Source organism: Hemiscyllium ocellatum, chromosome 16 (genome assembly GCF_020745735.1).
Source record: "Hemiscyllium ocellatum isolate sHemOce1 chromosome 16, sHemOce1.pat.X.cur, whole genome shotgun sequence".
Taxonomy (NCBI): Eukaryota; Metazoa; Chordata; class Chondrichthyes; order Orectolobiformes; family Hemiscylliidae; genus Hemiscyllium; species Hemiscyllium ocellatum.
In genome coordinates, this window is record NC_083416.1 from 34,354,375 (window position 1) to 34,380,659 (window position 26,285).

Genomic DNA, 26,285 nt, shown 5'->3' on the forward strand with positions numbered 1-26,285 from the left:
ATAATTGATCCAATTTACACATCACTTTAAAATTTACAAGGGGAGCTTTGTGGTAAAAAATTAAAACAAAAAATAATATAATGGTTTCCACCTCATAGTAATTAAAAATTGTCCCAAACCCTTTCTTCTTCAAGCTGTCGGAAAATTATTCCATTCTTTCAACGTGAAAGAAAACCAAATAAGAAGTCTGTCTGTTTAAAATGTTAGCTTTTCATGCTGAGCAATTGAACAAAAATGAGAAGCTCAGGTGGAATGCACAGTAGATATGTCTATGTGAGCCTTCACGTCTGTCTTCTCTACAAAACAAGTGTGCAGAGCTGGTGGAGCTGAAGACAAAATACCTGCATTGTTGAGAAAGTTGATGACCTTTGTGGGAAAATTAACTGTTTCACTCCTCAAGGTGACTCTTTCTGACTATTTCCATCAACCATGGTACTTTTGCTTTTGGATATCCCTAAATGTATTAACAATTCTTTGCTTGAGTTTTGCGAAGTGGTGCCTGGATTTGCATCTTTGAAGCAATATAAGTTTTATCATAGAGTTGAACAGACCACTAAATTGAGAGAATTGCAGTCAGTTCTATTGTGTGAACCAAACAATGTGGGCAGGACTACACAAGAAGTGTTCAATGCCAACATAAGTTATTCATTTATGAAGAGAAAGAAAGGAACATTTTTTGAAATGAAAATTTAAGAGCTAGAGTACAAGTAGAGAATCAGAAAAAAAAATTAGAATCTTCACTTTTTTTATCTCGGGTTTTGGAAAAGGTGAGGAAGCAATACTTCGTTTGGTTGTAATTGAACTGGGTTGTTATGTTTTTGCTTTGGTGTAGTTTTTAAAGAGGATTTCAAAAACCTACTCAGAATTTGGTGCATAGGAATTTCGTTTTGAAAGTATAGAAAGACAATTGAAGTGAAACCAGGAAACATTCTCAAAATTCTAGAAATGTAGCATTCTGTTTTTCTGCAGCCTGAAGCCTTTTGGATCATAAGACCAAAGTTCTGAACTGGAGTAGACCATTTGACCCCTCGAGTCAGCTCTATCATTCAGTAGGATCTTAGCTGATCCGATATTGCTGGCATCCACTTTCTTGCTCTTTCTCCATAACCCTTGATTACCCTACTGATCAAGAATCCTCGGCAGTCTTAAACATACACAAAGACCCTGTTCTAAACTGCTCTCTGTTTTAGAGAGTTCCAGACATCTGATCCTCTGAAAATAAATTGTCTTGTCTCAGTCTTAAATTGGTGCCCCTTTATTCTGTGACTATGCTTTGTCATCAGGAACAACATCCTCTCTGCATTTATCCTGTCAAGCCCCTTAGGAGTCCTGTTTCAATGAGATCACGTCTTATTCTAAATGAGTAGCGACCCCACCTGTGTAGCCTTGCTTATAAGAACAATCCCTTCCTATTAGGGGTCATCCAAGTGACCACATGTGAACTGGCTCCAATGAAATAATGATTTTCTTTGATTAAGGGGAGCAAACTGCTCTGCCCTCGAGATTTGATCTCACCAGCACCTTGTGCAGTTGCAATGAGACACACCTAATTATATCCTCCATACTTCTTGAAGGAGGGCCAGCGTTCCTTTCCTTCTGACTTGAAACATTAAATCGGATTCCTCTCCTCCAGATGCCAGACCTGTTGAGTTTTTCCAGAAATTTGTTTTGTTCCTTTACCCTTCCTGGTTAACTGCAACACCTGTGTACATCCTTTGTTTCACTCACAAATACCCCCAAGTCCCTTTTGCAGCTTTCTGCAGTTTTTCTCCTGTAAATAGTACTGCTTTCCCTTGCAAAATGAACTGCTTCACATTTTCCTACATTATGTTCACAGCCTCGCGTTTTGACCCCCTCACTTATCAATATCTAATTTTTGTAAACCCTTTGCAACTTGCCTTTCCAACTGTTTGTCTGCAATTTGACTACAGTACATTTGCCTCCTTCCTCTAAGTCATTAATATAAAATTGTAAACATTTGTGATCCTAGCACTGATTCCTGTGGAACCCCACTGTTTACAGATTGCCTGTCTAACTGAGAGCCCTTTATTCCCAACTCATGCCCAGTAGCCAGTTCTTCATTGTACCCATGTACTACCTCCAACACAATGGAATCTTATCTTGTGACTTAGCTTTTTGTGAGGTGCCTGCTGAAAGTCCAATTACAACACAGTTACTGATTCCATACTATCTACTCTGGTTGAGACTTGCTGTCAAAACTCTAAATTAGTCAGGTTCAACTTCCCTTTCATAAAGCCATGCTGACTTCGATGCGATGATGGTTTTCCAAATGTGACTTCTGATGGATTCTGGTTCATTTTTAAAAATTTAAAGTTTGGGATTGTGATTAAGAATGTGCAGGGCGTTGGAGTCAAGATGCAGCTTAACCATGATCTGATTAAATGGTGGACCATGGACAGGCCAAGCTCGTCTTTGTGCCTTTATTTGTAAGGCAATTGTTACAATATTCGTTAGATCTGAAGACCTTTCCTGGAAGATTTTCGTGTGCTATATTTGGATTTCGCATTTGGGAAACAAACTACCGTGTGATTGGAGCCACATAGAATAGAATATGGATGAGTATCTGTTTATGGAGCGAAGAAGGTATTGTACCATTTGCTTCATTTGAGTCAGCTCAACAGCATTCTTTCTCAATACTTGCTATTTTAGCAATTTGAAGTTTGGAGACATTGTTTGAGTTTTTGCCACCTGCATGTATTGGGCATTTTGTATCAACTACGTGGTTGGGGTGTTTATTCTTGTAATGTTTCCTGTGAATGGTTAGGGTCTTGACTTAGCTAATGAGTTGATGCAAAGTAATTTGGTGTAGGAAGCAGTGGCAGACTTGATAAATTGCTCTCATCAAATTGTCTAATCCATTTGTCATATCCAAGTATGATCAGAATTTTCAGATCGCATTTTAAGTTTATGTTGGGTTATATGAAGTGCAATCACTTGTAATTTGTTTCTGTCCTGAGTGTTGAAAGATGGGGAAATTCACTGAAGATTGCTGTTCCTCATGGGTCTTGTCCTTAGTAGTAATTGCCCCATCCCTCTCCCTCAGCAGGTCATGTGAGGTTGGGGGCGGGGGAATCTCAGCTGTGACTGCTTAAAACATTTTAGCTTCTTTCTTCAAATTGAGAGCCTTCTTTGTGCACTTCTGTTCAGCGAGGCTTTAGTTGCATTGCTTCCTTGAGCCAACCAAATATCTTTATGCAAACTGCATAGCAAGTGTTGTCTTGGTAAAGCAACTTAAATTATAACTAAACTGCTAGTTTTCACATTTGTAGCTTGCTTCATTGGTCACCATGTCATACAAGCAAGATTCAAATAGTTGTGGTTCTGCTCGCCAAGCTGGAAGTTTTTGCTGCAAACGTTTTGTTCCCTGGCTAGTATATAAAACTGATGATGTTCCCTAGCCAGGGAACGAAACGTTTGCAGCAAAAACTTCCAGCTCGGCGAGCAGAACCACAACAACGGATACCCGAGCTACAAATCTTCAATCAGATTTTAAGATTCAAATTCTCAATTCAGTTCAGTTCTAAAGATCAAATATTTGTCTGATATTAGACTAGATATGCTTCTCTGGTTTCATGGCCATTGTGAAGCTGTTAATAAGTTGCAATGCAGTCTGTTATTTATATAATATATTTAAAAGATGGCAACAGTATTTGATACATTGAGAACCTAGTTCTGCATTAGTCCATTGCTGTTTTTTAACTGGTTCTGATGACTTTTTGCCTGAAAGAAAAAGTTGCAAGTCATTCATCAATGAACGCTGATTGCATTATGGTCAGAACTGTAAGCAATGATCGCAAAACTTGGAATAAAACTCCATTTTATGCCAAATGGCCCTCAAACAGAAGATCTTCTTGATAACTAACTTGTGACCGTCAGTTCAGACCATTTTTGATCAGCATATAGCTTCAACAAGACTAACTGGTTAAGGGGAGTATTAAGATTAATTTTCAGCTCACTAACCAAGGTTAGGGCGGTCAGTGGTGCATGTACTGCTGTACGGAGTGAGAATGAATTTGTGCATCAAGCTTTTAGAAGCATTTAACTTTAAGACACAATTTGAAACATTTTAAATGTCTGCTGTTGGGTAAGGATAATTGAATTAAAATTAGAATTTGTAAATTACATAAATTGTCAGCAGAAACATTGTACAAATAAAGTAACTATGTTCAGCTTCGAAAATGTTCACCTAAGTGAAAATCCTTAACTGTAAAATCAGATGAAACGTGTATTATTTGCCTAGTATTTTGAATTTGCTGATTGTTAACAACTGTTAGACAGCTGGTTTGTTCAGGATTTGAGTCCCACCCAGATATGTTGCCAAAAGCAGCTGAATGTTGCTCCTAAATATTTGAGTCTAATTTCTCATAGGTGGGGCAGTGCCACCTGGTGAAAGAACTGTAGGGCATCCTTTGTGTTTGCTCAACTGACTGAATCAGGAAGTGACAAAATGTTGTCATAAAGATCTAATTGCATTTTATCTCAAATTTGTGATTGCAAGTCAGGTATGGTTTTATTGGAGTAAAGGGTGTCCTGCAACTAAAAAGCCACTGCAGAGTGATTTTTTGAATTGCATAAAGACACCAATTAATGCTGCAATAATGTGAATCCAATCTCTGAACTTCAGCTATCACTGAATTGAAATTGAAGTACATGAGGAATGATTCAGACTGCAACTCCACGGTTACAATTTACTGTCAGTAAAGCCCAAAATAGGAACAGTTGCATTTCTATGCCATTGTGACTTCAAATATTTATTTGAACACTCTCATTTGTTATGGTTCTGAGCTGAATTGTCTTTGCTTTAAAAATCATTCCAGAGGAAGTTATGTAAGAAATTAAGATTTCTGACACCTTGATCTTGTTTTGTAATCCCACAATTGTCTCAGTGCATTGTTTTCTTCAAGATAACGTCAGCTTGTTGAAACTCCAATATATTTTGTACAGATTAAAATTCTAAATCCTTAGTTCTATCCCAACATTATACTGGCCCTTTCCAAGTTTTTTTTATGGGAGTACTGTAAGAAGCTTATTTTAGAATTGCATTTTTTAAAATCAATGTCAGATTGTAGTAGCATGGAAGCATGCGTTCTTAAATGTTAGATAAAGAGCAAATCTGATTCTGTGGCAGCATTCCCTAACCTCTTTATTACCTAAATTATTATTTTTACATATCAGTTTGCTAAATTAGAAAGTAAAGACCAGGAGATGGCCATTTGTTGTCTCAAGCCAGTTCTGCCATTTGATAAAATACTTGTTAACTACATTTTTAAAATTAAGGTTTAGCCTCTATTTGGAATTTTCAATTCTGGGCATCATTTACATATCTATGTGAGAGCTTTTGACTACAGAAAAACTAGATTTTGGGCTGAGGGTTACATGGCTAGATTGAAGAAGCAGTGTTCGTTCACTCGAGAGAGGATGAGAGGAAATTTGATAGTGGTGCTCTTAAAGTCATGAGGTTTTATGCAGTTTAGCCTGCGAGAAATCCTTGCCTGAGGGTTAAGAACAGAGGACCGATTGCAGTGAGTGTTTGAGACTGGGAAAAAGTTCCATGGCAGGTGACATGAGTAGATTCAATCTTGCCTTTTAAAGGAAAATTGGATAAGCCAGTGCAGCAAAGAATAGCTGTGCTATGGAGAGCATATGAATGGAGCTAGCTAAATTTCTTCTTGAAGAGATCTAGTCCAATGTCAATATGCCTTTAGTAAAGTTAACCAAATCTTTCTATGTTTTCTTGTTTGTATTCCACTGGACTGTTTTTGATTTGAAAACGCCATGTATAATCGTTCTGTCACAAAATCAATGTGTGCTAATGATTTGTGAATTGTTTGCTTATAGGTGGTATGGACAAGAGAAGGATTACAATGTCCTAGTTATGGACTTGCTTGGACCAAGCCTTGAAGATCTTTTTAACTTCTGTTCTCGCAGGTTCACGATGAAAACTGTTCTGATGTTAGCTGACCAGGTCTGTATTAAGTGTATAATAAATCCTGGTTGGATTTCTAAATGTTTTCAGTATAAGTGCATGGGTGTGGCTGCTTAAAATTGAATGTCATGTTGTGGGAGGCTGCAATTTCCAACTTGGATACCCAATAACCATGGGCAGTGTGGTGGCTCAGTGGTTAGCACTGCTCTGTCTCTGAGCCAGGGACCTGGGTTCAGTTCTAACCTCAGGCAACTATCTGTATGGGGTTTGCATGTTCTCTCCATGTCTGTTTCTGCTGTATGCTCTAGTTTCATCCCAGGTCCAAAGATATGCAAGTATAATGAATTAGCCATGGTAAGTACAGGGTAAGAGGAATAGGACTGGGGAGCTGTTCAGGCATTTGGTACAGAATTGAAGAGCTGAACAGCCTCTTTTTACACAATAATAACTAATCATTATTGTGCATGCTGTCACGGCTTTGTGACAGATATCGAAAGCATATGCACACCTTGAATGTATCACAATAGTGGTACCATTTATCAGAAACTTAATTGTCTAGCCACATAAATGCAATGCTGACAAAGTGGCGCATAGTTCACTTTGTGTCCCTCAGTCTTTCCAATATCTACAAGATACAAGTCAGGAGTGTGATTAGCAAGATAAATCGCCACCCCATCACCTCTTTAAATGTCAACACCATCCACTGTTGCAGCAAGTGACAGCAGTAGGTGCTATACATAGGATGTGGTGCAGGAACTCTGCAAAACTTACAAAGTCATGACATCTACCAACTAGATGGATGAGGTCAGCAAACTATGATATCACGTCTTGCATGTCTCTCACCATAATTTGGCACTGCATAACTGTTGCCCACTGTCAGTAGATCAAAATCTTAGAATTTTCTCCCCAGTTGCACTGAGTTTTCCTACATAGGCTGCAAAAGGTCACAAGGCAATTTGACACTTTCTGACACAGGTTGGAGTAAGCAGTAAATGTTTGTCTTAAAAGTGATATTCACATCCCAAGAAGAAAAATGAGTAGTAATCAAATACAGAAGTTTTTATGCTGTACTTCTTGACTGTAGTAAATCATAATCACTAGCATGTTTATAAGACCAAAGTGGCCTTATTATTGTTCTGCACTTACTACAAAGCAAGTGGAGACCAGCTACATCTTGCTTTTTTGTTTGTAGGCTATGTTTAAGACCACTATTACTACCAGGTTGAGCATCATATGTGCGTGCATTGAGTTAGTGTGGCAGGACTGTCACTGTGAAATCACAGGCAACTGCTACACTAATGCAGATGGTACAACTCCTCTTCAAAGAGAAGAGGCATCGCACCATCACCTGTAATCCTTTAGAATGTGATGTTACAGTCTGGTTACCGTTAATGTTACTGATACCCTGTAGTAGTTAATATTATATCATTAAATGTAATTGTTTCAGAAAATTATATATTGAAATCTAATTGCTTAGGTAACATCATTGTCACTTTTTCTTACTGTCAGGATGGTAGGTGCATGGTGCACTGAGACTTGGTAATTTCTTAGACAGCAATGTCTCTGCCCTTGAATTTAATTAGTTAAGCAAGTGATTGAAAGGTCTAGACTTCCCAAAGGAAGTCTTTGACAGGCTAAGATAAGTGCTATGGGTTGTGATAGTTGTGTAAATAATAGTCAGAGTTAATTGTGAATATAACTTAAAATCTGAATTCATTCTTGACCATACATGTATGTGCATACACAGGACGTAGCGGTAACTTTAATTCCTGGCTGCCAATGGCCATATTAATACCATGAATTTACTTGTTAGATTTCTAAATTATGGTACCTCTGAAAGGAGAAGAGTTACTCACTGTTGATTCTAGGTTAATGCACCTGCATTGTTCAACCTCTCATCTCTTCCAGTGTGAATAGCAAACGATTTCAGTTTGCATCGGTAATATTTAGAATAATAGTACAAGAGCAGAGTTCTTAGGTGTGTGCGCAACAGAATTTTGAAGATAGCAAGATATGTTGGGAAATTAGCCATTCAGGAGCTTGGGCTTATAAATAGAAGTATAGACAATGACCAAGAAAAAATGAGAGCAGTGGTTATTCTTATGGGAGTATTGTGTCCACTTCTGAGAACATTTTAGAAAGTGCGTTGAGGGAGTCGAGTAAGTATTTGAGAAACTTCATTTGCCTAAATTGGTGACATTGGGGCTGTGGTAACATAGTGCAGTTTTAGAAATGGTTTGATGGAGCTGTTCAAAATAACAAGGGCTTTTGACCGCTTTCGATAGTGAGAAACTGTTCCCTTTGTTATGAAGGTTTTTTTTTTAAAAAAAAGAGGCCGTGGTTTTAAGTTGGTAGCATGACCAGGAGTGATCTAAGGCAAGTTTTTAGTAGCATTGAAAATTTGAAATGCATATGCTCACAGTTTTGTAGTGGTAGATTCAACTGCTGCTGTCAAATGGGATTTTGCTAATTACTTAGAGAACACTTACAGGATTGCTAGAAAATTGGAGTGGGACTCAGTAAGTTCCTCTTGAGAGCTGGCAAGTACACGATTATCCAATGGCAGCCTTCTTTGCTGCGACTCTTTAGAGTGTCAAAGTAGTCAAAAATAGGGTAAGCTGTTGAAATTACAGAACTCTGGAGTAGCGAATAATCAACTCTGAAGATCTGTTTTAATTTTCTGACAAAATAATTCCTTGCTTTGCCATTCAGTGCAATAAAAGCTGAGATCTGTGTTTTAGTTCATAAGGTTATGTTGGATTAGGATTGTAATATCATGGACAAAACATTCTGGAAGAGAGAATGAACTTTTGCAAGACCTCTCCTGTGTACGCTTAAATTCCAGAATATTCCCATGGCTTTGCGGCTTTTTAACTTCTGGGGCGATCAACAGAGTTCCGTTTTGTCTTTGTATGCTGATAAACTGCAATGACATTGATTTTTTTTTCCCTATGGGGTCTATTTAAGTATAAAGTGGACTTGGAATAGTGATTGCTATATAGAATACAGGTATATTAAACTTGATTGTTTGTTTTATGTGTGCAATGCCATGAATGTTTCCGTGATGTGAATGACACTGACTCTACAATGCAGTCTTAGTTAACTTTCCAAAACTTATAACAGTTGTTTAAAAGTTAACATTTAAATATTCAACATTGAAGTTTTCACTGGAGTGATTTAGATTGCATGGCTTTAAATGGAAAGTGAGGTAAAAAGCAGGAGTCAAACCATCCTCCATTGTCATTCTGTCAGTGCCATTGGAAGAATGATTGAAGTTTTTAAAATTTTTGTTGCATTCATGTTAAACCATTTCATTCAATGCAGTTTGTGCTGTGCAAATTGGTAATTTTATGAAAATGGTAGAATTTGGGTGATCTGAGTGGTTACTACATTTGAAGCTTTAAAAATATTCAATAGTTATATTGTATACAGCCTAGGAATAAGGTTGGCTCTTAAGAGTTTTCAATCAGTCACTCTGAGCAGATTGTGAGTTACTGAATAATCATTTCAGTCAGTTGGATGGTGATAGTTTGACTGGTCTAGCCACCTGACATTCCCAAATACTTTGGAGCAGAGAGAAAAATAAACTGTTCCAAGAATATGCTGTTGCAGCAACTATCAAGCATTTAGAACTCCATGAAGTCAGGAGATGCTATTAGATGTTGGGTTTAGGGAGCTGTAGAACCTGGGGAAGAATTTATTGTTTAATGCAACTGTGAATGAGGGTGAAAGCAGCCTATCAGCAGTACTTTGTTTTGCAGCTGAGCAAGATTAGAGCTCTGAAATGAATTAATGTGCCATCTTCCTGAAGCTGGAGGCAAAAAGCTGCAGATACTGGAATTCAGAGTAGACAGAAAGGAGACTGGAAGAACACAGCAAGCCAGGCAGCAGCAGGATGTGGAGAAATCAACATTTCAAGTATAACTCTCCTCCATCTCCTGATGCTGCTGCCTAGCTTGCTGTGTTCTTCCAGCCTCATGCTTGTCTACCTGACTGAAACTAGCTCTGTGTACATGAAAATATGTTGAGTATATTTTCAAGAATCCAGAGCAGCAAAATCCTGATTGGGAAATGGTCTGGTAATCTCCTAATCTGAAGTAGAACAGTATAACAGAGTTCTAAAGGTCTTGAAAGAAAATTATTTGAGATCCTTTTGTAAGGTTTATTTGATATCACCATTTCCTAGCGATTGCAGAAAAGTCGGTGACATCTATCTTGATGGCAATTGGCTATTTCATGTGATCTGTGGGTTAGTTTTTTTTGTTGCCCACATTTAACTGAGTTTAGGTCTGGCTGTTGGAAATAAATTATATACATCCTGGATTATTTTGCATAGCAGTGTTCAATATTTGCTCACAACTCTGGAATATTGTGACCATGTTTTCTTGGCAACTATCTGGGATTTCTCACTTTTTTAAAAAAGATACTGATCTCCAGTCAGATCATTGCTTAACTTTGGTCACTTCTGGGATCATAACATCATATTTTCAGCTTTTAGTTCACTTCATGTAACATTGGTCCTTGAGTATTGTGTAGTTGAGTCTCAAAGTAGTATGAATATAACTTTTTGTTTCTAGCAACCAAGTTTTCTCTCCATTTCTGTTTTTCAGATGATCAGCAGAATTGAATATGTGCACACAAAGAATTTTATTCACAGAGATATCAAACCTGACAACTTTCTAATGGGTATTGGACGTCATTGTAATAAGGTTGGTATTCACACTGAAGTATTTAATAAATCAGGAACAATTTAGCAGAAATCTAATATAATGAAAAATGCAGAAAGTTGTTCTCTCCCAAAAATAATCATGTAGAAGTTAATTTTTATTGTCTTAGATACCTATTTTGGTAACTATAATTTTACTATGGCTCCATTTAACTTTGCATCTTCTGTTTTAAAACATGATGAAAGTTGTAATAGACGGAGATGTGCACTTTAGAAGTAAGATGAAATATTACTTATCTTCCTAGCAAGTTAAATGAAGGCATAATGCATTAATATTACCTGGATGATAAGTTTTAAGGTGTTTTGTTTAAACTTTGTGTACAAACAGACAATGGAGTGTGTAAAATAAATGAACAGCTCTTTTTCTGCACTGCCCAATGCCACCAACCTATACCCTGCAAAAAAAAACTTCAAAGCTGTTCTTGTAACAGCAGCATTGACTCACCTGCAAAGTAAGTTGTTGCAGCTGGATTGGTCAAGTGATGCATTTTTCATTATGACTGAATCTGAGTAATACTGCAATAATTTGAAGCAAACCATTGGTCTGTCTACCTCTAATTATCAGTTTATTCCCTTGGTACATTCTGAAAACCCTACATTTTATTTCTCAACAAATCACTCAGTAAGATTTAAGATCGTGAGAAAAGATGAAGGCAGGCTGGAAGTAGGAGGCCTAAATTGGAACCAGGCTGATATTAATGTAAGATAAGATTTAGCCAAAGTGGACTGGGAACATTACTTGCAGGAAAATCTACAATGGAACACTTGGAGTCTATCAGAAGGAAATTGAGTGCAGGAGCTCACATTCCTTGTAAAGGAGAAGGATGCGATGTGAGTTCAGAGAACACTAGATGTTGAGAAAAATGCAGGAATGGATTATGAAAATCACTGGAATACTCAATGCATATTGGAGAAGGGCTATAAAATAAGGTGAAGAGGGACATGATACTAATAGTGACAAACAAAATGAGAATACCCAAAGGCATTTTTTTAAGTATGTTCAGGGACAGAAGGATAACCAGTGTGCGAATTGTGTGAAAAAGTAAGAGACAGGTTAAGTTTTAAATGCGTACTTTGTATCTTTCCTTACTATAGAGAAGGATGGTGCAGCTATAGAAATTAGCGAGGAGAACTGTGGTAACTCCACAAATTGGAATAGGGAGAGGTAAGGCAATGGTCTTAAAATTGATTAAATTCAAAGGCTCAGATGAGCTGTATCACAGGCTGTTGTGGGAAACCAGGCTGGAGATTTCGACCACCCTAATTTGAGATGTAAAGTAATCTTTGGCACAGGAGTGTTGTCAATTTGACAGGAGAACAGTTAATGTGGTACCATGATTCAAGAAGGGTGGTAGCGATGGACCAGGGACCTCAAGGCCACTGAATTTAATATCAGTGATAGGGAAACCTTTGGAAAAGTATTGAGGGATATATTTACTTTGTACTTGAAGAGCTCTAATCATAAATAATCAAGGCCTCGTCAGGGTGAGGTGACATCCAGTAAATTGAAGCATTTTGTGGCAGTGACTAAGATGTATAGATGAGGTTGGTGCATTTGATGTAGTCCATGTGGACTTCACTAATGCTGTTGACAAGGTATCATATTCTAGACTGGTTAAGTAGACAAGACGTCATGGATTCCAGTGTAGTGTGGCAAATTGAATCCAAAATTGACTTCATACCAAGAGGCAGAGGGTGGTGGTCAGAGATCGTTTTTGATTTGAAGCTTGTGTCCTATGGCATACTGTCAGGATCAGTGCTGGTGCTTTTACATTTGTACACATTAATTTCCTTGAGTGTAAGAAACTTACCAATGTTGTGAAAATTGGTGATGTGGTAAATAGCAAGGAGGAAAGCCTTACACTTGGGACAATATGGACAGTCTCATCAGATGGATAGGGGAGTAGCAAATGGCATATCATCTGGAAAGAGTGCAGATTTTTAGAGGAAAATAAGGCTAGAGGAGTACATCATGCATAATAAGACCCTTTGAAGTACAGAAGAGACATATGTGTCCATGTCTTCAAAATCTTAAAGAAACAGAACATCTGGGTAAAAGCAAAATAGTGCAGATGCTGGAAATGAGAAAACAAGAGCAAGTACTGGAGAAACTCAACAGTCCTGGCAACAGAAACAGTTAGTATGTTATGATTTCAAACTAAATATGTCAGCTTTTTTTCCTCCATAGATGCTGCCAGACCCAAGTTTCTCCAGCATTTTGTCTTTATTAAGACAAATGAATAAGTTGATTAAGAACACACATGGGTTATTAGCCTTTATTATTCAAAATGGGGACATGCTGGTGTTGGAGTGAGTTGGAGAATATCAAAAATCAGACGACACCGGGTTTTAATTCAGTGAGTTTATTTGAAAACACTAGTTTTTGTAACACTGCTTCTTCATCAGGTGTTAGTGAGAGAGGCAAGACTTTAGGTACAGAATTTATAATAAAAAGGTCAAAGGGTCATGCATCTCATGTGAACGAATTGAACAGATGGATCTTAAATCTTCAATCCATTAGAATGTAGGTTCATGTTCTGATTTAATATGCAAATACCAGAATTTCTTTAAAGTCACTGCCCTGAGATAATTTTGTGTAATCAATATAAAGAAGGGTGAGACCACCAGTCAGACAATGTATACCAGACTCTGGCACGTTGGTTTGAGGACGCCAGTGGGAAAATGCAGAATGTTATTCCCAAAGGCCTCAGCAGACTTCTTGTCCAACTATGACACAAGTTTTGCCATAGTCCACAACATATGCAGACTGTTTGACTCTGGGTCTATACTTGATGGAGTTTAGAAGGCTGAGGTTTCTAATGGAAACATATGGAATACTGACTAGCCTGGGCAGTAGATGCTGGGAAGATCTGTGTTGATAGGAGAGACTAGGTCCTGAGGGCACTGCCTTAGAGTAAAAGGAGGATGTTTTAGACCAGAGATGAGAAGAAACTTCTTTAATCAAGGTGGTGAATCTATGGAATTCATTGCCACAGAAGATTGTGGAAGCCAGGTCATGGAGGGAATTTAACACTGAGGTAGATGAGTTCTTGAGTATCCAGGGTTACAGGAAGAATGAGGTTGAGAAACATGTCAGCCATGATTGAACAGTAGAGCAGACTCTATGGGTTTACTGGCCTAATTTTTGTTGCTATGTCTTATGATCGGAGGTGTCACCTCCTTTGTGTTGATGATGACACCAGAGCAGTGACATGAAAGAAGTGGGGATTTGCATGTTAATCAATCAAAATCTGCACATCATCTTTTATGAATTGTCTAAGATTTTCCTCTCTCACTAACACCTGATTAAGGAGCAGTACGCCAAAAGCTAGTGTTTTCAAATAAACCTGTTGGACTGTAACCTGATGTGTGATATTTAACCTTTATTATTCAAGGCATTAAAGACACGAGTAGGGGGAGTATGATAGAAATGTATAAGATGCGAGTTAGGTAACAGCTGGAATACTTTGCACAGTTCTGGTCACACACTTTAGGGAGGATATGATGGCACTGCATTGGGTGCAGAGCAGATCAGCCAGTATGGTGCTTGGGCTGGAGATGACTAAGGTACACAAAATTGAGGGGCATGGAATCGATAGTCCCAGTGTTTTTCCTGGCGGGGTCAACCAGAGGTCACCGTTTTAAGATGAGGGCATCTGGAGCTCACCACCTAAAAAGTGGATGGAGGGAGGAGTCACCATAACATTTAAGAATTTAGGCTAATATTTGAAACAGGAGAAAGTGAGGAACTGCAGATGCTGGAGATCAGAGTGTTTCCTGAAGAAGGGCTCAAGCCCGAAATGTCGATTCTCCTGCTCCTTGGATGCTGCCTGACCTGCTGCACTCTTCCAGCAGCACATTTTCAGCTAATATTTGAAACACCATTGCAAACAAGGCTACTGCCAAGTGCTGGCAAAATTGGACTTCAGTAGATAAGTACTTGATGATTAATGGTGTAAAAGTCTTTCCCATTGTGTAAAGCTGTCTCCAGCATTTGGCTCTGTTGAGATCCAGCGCATTTTTATTATTTATCTGTTGATAATCTGATCCCTGTAACAGAATCTCACCTTTTCCAGAGTCTTGACAGTAAAATTTGGAAATGTAGTTCCTGGTATTACTATTCTGTACATAGCATTAAAACGTAGTTGAGTGTACTTTACCAGATGATTTCCTAATTTTAAACTCCTTTCATTTAATCCTCTTTCTGCTCTCCTTAGAATAAAGACCCAGAGTAATCTCTCTCCCATCAAATCTAGAATCTGCAATCTAGTCAGTAATCAAAACTTTTCATATACTCATCTATTTGTGAAATAGCAATTAAAATTGCATCTAGTATCCTGAATGTGGTTCTGCAATACAACTTGTCTGGTTTGTTCTCCACCCTAACATTCTTTTGTTTGTGACCTGGCAATACTGTTCTGATCTTGATCTGAAATCTCAAGGACTCTCTAGCTCTGATGTTACAATATGTTCGCTTTAACACAATCTGCATGAAGTTTTATCTGTGAGCTCTCATGAAGTTACATTACCTGAATTAAGTAGAATCTTCTATTCACCCCTCACTCCCAAAAAAATCCTTTTAGACTCACGAGCACCGGTATTCATAGCTTCTCCACTAAAAGGTAATTATGAACTGAAATTGAAGCCTTAGCATTTGCAGCATCTGACAGTTTACAGGCCTGGCTACTAACTTGAGATTTGGCAGTTTGTTTATTAATAAATATGGTTGGCAATGTCTTGCCAATCTGTTTTATAATATTACCATCTAGCATCAAGCTTCCGACCATATAATCTTAACTGGTTAAATAAACATGGAAGAATAAGAAAACTGTTCATTTATTTCACATCTTGGTTGTGCTTACTGTATTCAGTGTTTATTCCTGATAGAAGGTATGTGACTACAAAATTATTTTGGATAAAATTCAAGGAGTTAAATGTGAATTCTTGTCATTCTTGAAAAATATTTATAATGATACTAGAATAATTGATGTTAATTCCACTTTCATTTCATAAGGAATGAAGTTGAGCTTTGTATGTTTGTGTGCTTGATTGAAGTTTGTCATTTTTGAGCTTGAGCAGACAGGCAGCATTGGCAACATTATGCATGCTGCATTTGATATATTTGATCTGTTTATAGTGACAGATAAACTTGGAGTGGCAAACAGCTTTTTTTAAAAAAAACTCAGGTTGTTTTTATTAGTCACATTGTTATACATCAGCAGAGTATGGTTTTTTTAATGTATAGGTGCTGCTATCCCCTTGAGTTTACCAGAGTCTGCCTGTTTTAATGTCAACTCGGGCCTATTTAATTGTAATCTTTAAAGGAAGGTTGTCTGCAAAGGAATCACCCACCCCACCCAAATAGGCAATAAAATTAGTTACTTTAGGTGTGCCAAAGGAACATCCATGCTCCTTATTGCATACTGCTCTACATCTTATGGGTTTTTTCCCCCTCCTTCATATAGGTGACACTAAAAATATTTTAAGGTTTTAAATTTATTCCATAAGACTGTATCAACAAAATGTTATCTTAGTCAGGGTACAGTTCTGTAGATGTTAATGGCTTGTGAAATAACTTTTTTCACGCATGTTTGGCAGTATGTCAGCAGGCTGGTGTTACTGGTGAAAGCTATGACAAGAATCCAAACGTTGACATCTGAGAAGCAGGAGTAGGCCATTCCGCCCATTAAACTTGCCCTCCAATACATCATGGCTGATTAAACACTTAAATTGCTTTTCTTCACCCCATTGCCATAATCCTGGAGAGATTGAGAAATTTGATTGGCGATCTGCACCTTAAACATTCTCAAAGACTAATATTCCAGTCCTCTGCAGTAAAAATTCAAAAGGATCACAACCCTCTGAGCAAATATATTTCTTATTTCTAACCAAAATGGCAGCCTTTCCCACATCATTCATCACTCATTCTTAAAATCTGTAGAGAATAAAGGACAAGTTTTCCTATTTTCCTTCATAGAATAGTCTTGCCATCCTGTGAATATATCTGGTGAATCTTTGTTGCATTCCTTCTATGGCCATGGTATCTTACCTGAGATGGACCAAACTTCCGCACACTACTCCAGGTGCAATCTAACCCAAGTGCCTGTACAATTGAAGCCAGATTTCACTTCTCGTGTACTGAAATCCTCTAGCAATAAAGACCAACATTCCATTAGCCTTCCCAATGTCTTGCTGTACTTGCATGTTTTTAATTTGTTTCCAGTCTCTTGACATTTGAGAAACATTCACATCTGTTTGTCCTACCAAAATGGATAACTTCAGTGTGGAAAATTATTTAATCTGCCATGTTCTTGCCCTTTCATTCAGCCTTTCCAAATCCTCCTGAATCCTTTTTACAGCCTCATCATCGCACACATTCCCACTTTGTACCATCTGCAAGTTTGGAAGGAGTACTTTTGATTCCTGCCTTCAAATAATTGATATATGTTCTGAGCAGTGAGGCCAAACTACTGATCCTTGTGGTAGCCCACTAGTCGCAGCCTGCCAATGTGAGGATGACCAATTTTATTCCTATTCTCTGCATAAAATAATGATAACTATCATGTTAGTATGCTACCTCCCCCATGTGCTTTTTTTTGACCCGCCTCCTGTGGGTGACTTCTGAAAATCTTAAGTATGCTGTGCCCATTGACGCTCTTTTATCAATTTCGTTAGCAACATCTTTGAAAAACATCTAAAATCCTTGTGCGCTTTCCATAAGAAGTTGTTGGAAAGTACATGGGACCTGACATTTTACACTCCATACTCATGAGACTAGTTCTGTTCCTTTTTTTTAGATTAATTGCAACCAGTGAATGAATCTGGAATTTCTAGTCATTTTTTGGGTCTTTGCACCTTACTTGAATGAAAAGTAATTGCTAGCTGAACCACTACCATTAATTTATGACTTTATTCATCTTCCGACTCAGATTTTTGTGTAATTCTGCATAGTTTTATTGAAAGGAAGAAGCATTTACTTTTTCCTGAGTTTGGGAGTAGGATGAACATTCTTCAGTGTCCCAAGAGCTTGACTGAAGCTAGTTCTGTCTGGAAATTGTAGGGACTAATCTGCCACTCCAGGACTGGGTGGCTGTGCAACCTGTTCTGGCAGGATTGAACTTGGATGAGCAAGGCAGCAAGATGTGTTAACTTTGGACTGTTTAATCAAAACCTTGTTACTCTTGCCTGCATATTCTAAGTTTGTATCAGCATTTTATATCTTTTAAAACTAAATGAAATTTGTGGTACAAAATCGTGTGGCTCATTGGTTACTTGGCTTGGCAAGGTATTCAACTAAATGTTTGTTTTAGCAAGAGACGACATTTATGTGCCATTTATGCAACATTTCAATTCAGATTGTTTTCTTAGTATAACTGTGCATGATGTTGAAATTTGCCCTGTTAGCAATAATGTAAATATAATTGCTAAAATCTTGAGCAGCAGCCTAGGATAGCCCTGTGCTCCAGCAGACAGACTTCCTTTAATAAAGACCACGCTTTCATTAATAAGTACCTATTGTAAGTAAACTGGCATAATTCAGTATGGACTACATGATTGATTACAGTGCATCCCTTATTACTGTAAATTGGTTTTTTTTCTTCAAATCTTGCCTTCAGTTCTATCCTTTTTAGTTACTTTTATGTATTGCAGATGAGTTCACAGTATAGCTTGGTTGAGCTGTATCATGGCCTGACTTAGTCTGTTTTGTAAAATCTAATTATTTGAGCAGCCACCTAACAAATATTATTACTTAGTAATTAGTACATTCACGCTAAACATACTTAATGTTTTCTTTACCTCCGCCTGCATTTAATTTAGATAGTGTTTGCTGACACCTGCAACTGCAATGAACTATGCGTATGCATTCATTCAGGAAGATGTGTGTGAATGGCTCCAAACACAATATCACATCATAGAATTTGTGTAACATGTGCAAATGTCATACTGTGCATGCTCAGTGAAGTGTACGTGATTTTAAAACAAGGTTCACTGGTGGGGAAAGTGTTGTAAGTGAGGAGGAAGACGCTCAAAACAAGGGCCCTGGTGCTTTGAGGCCGCCTTTGCAGTCCCCCTCTGTCTTAATTTTGCACTGTTCTCCCCCTTACCCACCCACCCTGAATCTTCCATCCCCCCTTGCCCCATACTTCCTCCCACTGTCCAACCCTGTACAGAGCTCCACTCCCAATCTGTCTTCTGCCCTGCAGTATTCCTGTGTGCTGACTTTCTTTTCCCTATCTCCCTCTTGCCCTGTTGCTTGCTCTCTTGCTGGGCTGTACCCCGTAGACTCTTTGCATATGTGCGCAACATTTAAAGTGCGCATTTGCTGGTGTCAGTAAATGCAACCAATGGTTTAACCATACGCAACTGGATTCCTGGGTAACTGTGCTAAAATAGCTAATTTGAGTTTGGTATCATGAAAGCACGCAATCGTTGGGCTCAGCACCCTTTGGTTGATTGTTCTAACCCTTGATAAATATTTACAAGTACGCATTATAGGTGATGATGGAATCAGTATTTTTTTCTCCCCCTAGTAAATAGCCTCATCTTCCCTTTCTAAAGTGTTGCTGTTCGTGACTGCCTTTGGAGCAGTACAACAGTTTGAGGTCCCCCGCTTTCGAAGCAAAGGAAGAAAAGTGCACTATGAAACTTAGGAAAAAGCTGTTTGCATACTTTTCTTTATAAATAGTAAACACATCCAATATTGACTTTGAAATTTTTACATGCCCACATATTGTCATTGAATGCACTGACAATTTTAGATTTTAGCCAGTTCTGAGAATACGGCTGTACCTTAGAGACATGTTTGTCTCATTTGAACAATGTATTTTGGAAGTAATGCAACTTAGCAAAAACTTTGGTCATCACTGTCTTTTTTAGTAAAATGTGAGAGGACTGGGTGACAAAATTAAACCTGTTGCACTCAAGTAAATTAAAAATGTTGACGTAATAAGCAGAAAGCACTGTAGTCGAAGTATTCTGTAGACATATTGCTATTGCTAATCAATAACTTGAATTGTAGTGAAATAATTCTTTACAGAAAAGAGTTCTGTAGGTGTGACTTATAAATGTCATCAGATCTGTATTTTAATTGAGAGGGGTAATTGTGCCTGTAATTGAGTGAAATGCTTATCTTAAGCTAATTTAGCATGCCTATTGCCTAATATTAACCATTCTGAAAATTTGACCAAACTATTTTGCCTAACTGCCTTCTACCTCTTCCTTACTGAAGGTCTTGATATTCGTTACATGATCAAATTTTCATTTCAATAACATTTATAATATTACCGTGACCTGAACACTTCCAGCACTTATCCTTGGAAATTGTAAATTCCAAAAGATCAAGTTTCCTCCTATGTAGGCTTTTACAATGTTGTTTTAAATAACAAGGCACTAAATGATCATTGATCTATTTTCATAATTTTTCTTTCTGAAGTTGGAAATGCAACTCAATAGCTAAATCCATAATAGCACAAACTTCAGAACCGTAAGCAGTACCTGCGGGCTTCAGGTTGCATGATTTTGATCATTTCTGTTCTGGCGCTGCCTGTGTCCTTGTACGTTAATAACTTGTCTTAAAGCCACAGGACATAGTTGACTAAGCTTGCCAAATGTCAGCTAACATACTAATACAGGTAGTGTTTTTCCTTAACTGCCACTTTTGCTGTGTCTCTACACCCTTTTGCAGATGCAATTGTGTAATCTTGCTCCCTTATTCATTAAATTTAAGATTGAAATGGGGGTGTTTTATTTAATTTTGAACACGATTGTTTTGCTAAGCTTCTACTGGTTTTTCAATTACTTTAAAAGCACTGTGGTGGTTGTGCTTCTATTGTTTTAATTTAGAACACAAAATTTATAGAGCTGATGTTGGGAAGATGGATGCCATTTGGCTGCCCCTTCTTAAAAGCCTCCGTGTTGCCTGTCTGCGCTGGCCTTTCTATGTCAGCAATAATGTTCATGCACTGCCACAATCTTCATTTGTTCAGTGTTTAGAATCTCCAGTGGGGAAGAGGAAAAGAAGCATGACTGTTAGTCCTTCTCACGATCCAGCTTTCTCAGGATTAAATCAGGTCTGAAACTGTCTCCTACTCAAGCCAACCCTAAATTTATTCTTTCCAATCTGATTTAACGCCACTAGCTGTGTTGGCATTATTCAGACTTACATGGTAAACGTGTTTGTTTTCTTGGAAATTTCTTGTTCTGTTAACTAAATTATTTTCTGGCTATGGTGTGCTATTAGGATTGGGCTGAAGTTTGACAATTTATGTGTAATCTTTTATATTTCTTTGTATCTGCACTGATTTTATTTTAGCCTTCCTCCCTCTGACTGAATTCTGGCTGGGAGAAAACAAACACGTTTGTTCGACCCCCTTTGGCACTGGTGCTTTGTGAACCAGCTGGTTAGGTGTGTCCACCTTTTCATGTCTGGATTTGTTAGCTTCCCACAGTGAGAACTGGCAAAATGGGGCAGGTTGGAGTGTTGGCCTTGACTGGGACTCAGACCAGCCACCATGGAGGTGTTGGGTGAGTGCTACACTACTTAGTCACCATGCTGACTATAGTGACTTTATGTTCCTTAGCTCTGATATTTTAATTACAAGTGAAGCTGGCATACCAAACTTAAGTGCAGGTTGCATCTTCAGTGTGAAAGGGCATTCAGAATGAACAATTGAATAGAATTATTGAGACTTGAGCATTTTCTTCCCAAGATTGTTAATTTAATATTGGCTTTCTGATAACTTTTGAGGGGTTGGCATAGATGTTTGTGGTAGACGAACTGTGCCAGTGTTTTAGCCATTTAAAAAATGTATGTGGAGTTTGTTTTGGATCTTAGGGTGTTTGGAACATATTGAGAGTGATTACTTTTAAAACATGAGTGGTATTTTGATTAAGTGGGTATATTGTCAGAAAGCTTCTAAATGAGAATTAGAGAGCTATGCGACATTAGCTAGAACAGGTAAACCTGCACACTATCACTCAAAAGAAAATTTAGTCAGGTCAAGCAGCATGCTTTAAAAAGCAAGATACTGATTTCGTTTAAATTGACCTTGGCAGAGATGCTATGGCATACCTTTGGAGCAGGTAGATCTTGAATCCAGGGGGTTGCTGTTTTTTCCCTTTTTTATTTTGTCTTAACAATGGTCTGTTTTGGTAATTAACAATATTTATAACTTGTGAAGTTTGGGTGTGTTCTCCATTTGATTGAGAAGACTTTACACTAAAACACAATTAAACATTGATTTAATTTGTCTGGTCAGATACTTTTAATTGGTGTTGTTTACACAAGCCTATTTTATCTCCATGGGGTGTTCCTGTGGAAAAGAGAATTGGAATGGAATTAATGTTCATTTAAAAAAGAGTCACTATTGTTGGCATGAATATTGGAAAGGAAATTGATCACTTAGTGATGTCTATGTTCTAGGTTTGCTGATAGACTAGGCCATCGCCTCCACATTTCAACTATTATCACTAACCTGTTGATCCAAAACATGGCTAATGTTACAGGTTTTGAATCCTTCTACAGCATATTGAATTCAATTTTTTTCATGTCTGGAATTAAAAACTTAATGATGACCATGAAACCATTGCCAATTATTGGAAAAATCCATCTGGCTGAGTAATGTTCTTCAGGGAAGGAAATCTGCCATCCTCACCTGCTCAGTTCTGTGTGAGACTCCAGACCCACAGCAATATACTCTGAAATGATTAGATTAGATTACTTAGTGTGGAAACAGGCCCTCTGAAAAGCAACACACCCAGACCCATTCCTGTATATTTACCCCTTCACCTAGTACTACAGACAATTTAGCATGGTTGTCTGAGGCAGCAGTGCTAACCACTGTGCCACCGTGCTGCCCATTTAGTTTCAAGGCCAGCAAGGGACAGGCAATAAATACTGGCCATAGAGCAGCACCCCCGTCCCATAAGTGAATTTTAAAAACCATTTGTTACAGCAACCATCCAATTTTTACATATCAGCTCATGAAGCTAGAGAACCTTATTTACTTATTGCCCACCTAATAGCTTAAATTGTAGCGATGCAACATTTATGATCCCAGCCATCCATTGGAATCATTTGCAGCCTTCTCATTCTGGCTATGCAAATAGCACAATGGAGCTAAAACACCTAATTTCAAGTGAGTTTGTAAATAAAGTAATGGAATAGTAGGGGGTGAAAAATAATTGGTAAAATGCCATAGTTTAGGTATGAATTCTTCTTAGTGATAAATATTAATATTTATTCATGATTAAATCCAATGACTGTTCTTGGATTTGAATATCCAATGAACAGTTTAATTTCAAGTCTTCAATCTTTATCATTGGATTATATATAAACTGTTGGGCTTGCCCATATGGGCTATTAACCATTAACCATCGCAGTCAAAATTTTATCCAGACAGTGTTAGAATCATAGAATCATACAGCACGAAAACAGACCTGTCAGTTTGACTTGCCCATGTCAACCAAGTTTTCCAAACTAAATTAGTCCCATGTGCTTGCATTTGGCCCCTATCCAAATGTTTTTTTAAATGTTTTAAGTACCTGCGCATACTACTTTCTCTGGCAGTTTATTCCACATACAAACCACCCTTTGAAAATGTTGCCCTTCTCAATGGCCCCTTCTAAATCTTGTCTGACCTTAATTAGGTTTTATCTTGAAATTTTTTTTTGAGCGTGCCCCACCCCAACCACCATATGTGAAAGACGTTTGCTATTCACTTTATCTGTGCACTTCTTGATTATATGAACTTCTATAAGGTCACCCCTCAACCTCCTATAGTCCAGTGAAAAAAGCTTCTGCTCAAACTTGAGCCCTCCAGACCAGGAACATGCTTGTAAATCTTTTCTGAATTGTCTCCATTTTAATGATATCCTTCCTATAGCAGGATGACCAGAACTGTATACAGTAGTCCAAAATTGCCTCAGTAATGTCATGTACAACTTCAACATGTTCCCACCCCTATACTCAACGTGGTCTGAGCAGTGAAGGCAAATACACTGAAAGCCTTTTAATCGCTGCCTACCTATGATGCAATTTGGCAAGCTTTATGTGTTCATCATTGTAGTTTATCATTTATCAGCAATGCAAGTCAAACTTTATTAAACAACAAATAGGTGCTGTATGATTAGACTTGTGTTGCAATTGCAGTTTAAAAATGATGCAGCTGAGGACAAATTACCAGCATCGTATGCCTACTTTGGAGAACAGTAATTAAATCAATAAGTGTTTTGGCTGAATAGTTTGTGATCATTTTTAGTTAATATGGGTAAATTAATAAAATCTTAATTATATGGCATTTGGTTAACAGTTGATGCTAAATGTTTTAATATTGGCCATAGTTGAGAGAATAATTTGACTACTTAGTTACACAAACCTTGTCCTGGATATTTCTTGAAGTTGCATAATTGGAAATAAATTAACTTATAGCTGTGATGAATTGCTTTCAAATGGAATTAGTGCACCAAAGGTGAATGATTTCATTTTAAATGTAATTTTATTAAGCTTTTTTAATGTAATTCAAAGATAAGGCTTTGAAATATATTCTTACTAAGGCTAAAATATGTAAAAGTTTCTTCCTAGTGTGTCTAAGTACAATATGGTTTTATTTAAGTAATCTTCATATGAGTATTAGAACTAAGATGTCCAGGAAGGTAGATGACCACCATCGCTAATCATTCATCTGGCAGATCATAGGCTAGTTGGTTTTTCTTTTAAAAGTTCTTAGTCTACTCAAGAACGCTTTGGAAGTCTGTGGATTTTGATATAACTTTCAATTGTTAAAAACAGTTTTTTGAACCCTAACTTATTTTAAATTACCTTTGCTCACTATCACATACTGTTTCACTTTCACACAAGTTGTTGGTCAATTTGTGACCTCTGTTGATCACAGTTGTCGTGTATCAATTTGAAAATTCTTTTCACCAGACCATTATTTATTGCTAACCCCCAATTGCCCTCAAAATGGTGGTGATCTGCTGCCTTGTACCATTGCAATTTTTGGGATATAGGTGCATACTTTTTATGCTGTTGGGAAGCAAGTTCTGTGATTCTGACCAAATGAATTTAGATATAGTTTCGATATCTGGATAGTAGGTGGCTTGAAGCATTGTAGGTTGTAGGGTTCTGCACTACCTTCTAGGTGATATAATTTGTGGTTTTGGAAGGTGATGTCAAATTATTGTAAAAAGGCTAATATATGAAGAATGATGCACATTAGCTATTTATGGTTCAGTTCAAATTACTTAAAGATTAAATGAGCAAGTAGAACACTCGAAAGTAGTTACGTTTCAACGCAAAACTCTAGCAAGACTCCACCTGGTATACTGAATTGTTCTAGAAACTGCAATTTGAAAGGATAAACTGACTTTGGAGGAACTGCAGAGTAGATATGCCAGAATAACACTAGGGCCAATTGAAACTAAATGCACTTACCCTGTAATTTAGAAGTTTAAAAGACAATTTGATCAAAGTTTTCAATGAGGACCTTAGTACTTGAGAGAAAGCATCCTGCCCCTCTTATAAATGGCAATTGATGCTAGATTTACTATTACTTTTGGCTAATAATGTTAACCCTTATGTTAAAATTGTGGGTAAAGTTCTCTGATTATTATTTGAATGGTGAGCGACATTGGAGGTCCCTTAACCACCTCAGGCACTGAGTGATTTACATTTTAGAGGTAGTCATTGTTGTAATGTGGCAGAAAGGTTCTTCACAGATACATAACCAGAAAATATATTTTAGATATTAAGTCAAGGGTTAAACGCAAGGAGGCCAGTTGAATTTTCTGATCCCTTGAAGTAAAGGATCATTTCCTTCCATTGCTGGTACTTCAGTCAAAAGCTGGTACGGTCTCTGCATAGATGTGCCAGCCGACGTCATAGTTCATTCCTCGAAAGCAAATTCAGCAACTTACAAAGATGTAGCCAGGGTTGGAGGATCTGAGCTACAGGGAGATGCTGAACAGGCTGGGGCTGTTTTCCCTGGAGTGTCGGAGGCTGAGGGGTGACCTTATAGAGGTTTACAAAATTATGAGGGGCAAAGTCTTTTCCCTGGGGTTGGGGAGTCTAAAACTAGAGGGTGTAGGTTTAGGGTGAGGGGAAAGATATAAAAGAGACCTAAAGGGCAACTTTTTCACGCATTTCATGTATGGAATGAGCTGCCAGAGGATGTGGTGGAGGCTGGTACAATTACAACATTTAAGAGGCATGTGAATGTATATATGAATAGGAAGGGTTTGGAGGGATATGGGGCCGGGTGCTGGCAGGTGAGACTAGATTGGGTTGAGATATCTGGTTGGCATGGACGGGTTGGACCGAAGGGTCTGTTTCCATGCTGTACATCTCTGACTGGCAAGAACGCCACCACTGAACACAACATGATATTTATAAATATTAAGTTGTCTTCCTTTTGAGGCATGAAAGTAAAGTATATGCCTATGAAAGTTCTCCATCTGAATCAACTTGTTCCAACAGCAAATTACAGAACATTCCTTTTACTCATGTTGGGATGTGCTGTGGATCCCTAGTAAAGTTAGCATCAGAATATTTAATGATTGAAAATCTGTCATTTTTTGTCATGTTTTGAGGTAGCAAAAATTAAGCTTTCAGAC

General features: G+C 37.8%; 1 protein-coding gene across 2 annotated transcripts in view; it reads left to right on the plus strand.

The window, feature by feature from the left end:
- The window catches only part of csnk1a1 (casein kinase 1, alpha 1), a 51,729-nt gene that overhangs the window by 1,706 nt on the left and 23,738 nt on the right, over nucleotides 1-26,285 (plus strand). The window contains exons 3-5 of one of the 2 annotated variants that reach the window (XM_060837123.1): nucleotides 5,860-5,986; nucleotides 10,558-10,656; nucleotides 20,660-20,743. In XM_060837123.1, the coding sequence (XP_060693106.1) occupies nucleotides 5,860-5,986; nucleotides 10,558-10,656; nucleotides 20,660-20,743 (310 nt within the window). The remainder of the gene's footprint in view (nucleotides 1-5,859; nucleotides 5,987-10,557; nucleotides 10,657-20,659; nucleotides 20,744-26,285) is intronic. The other variant, XM_060837121.1, reaches the window with a different exon arrangement.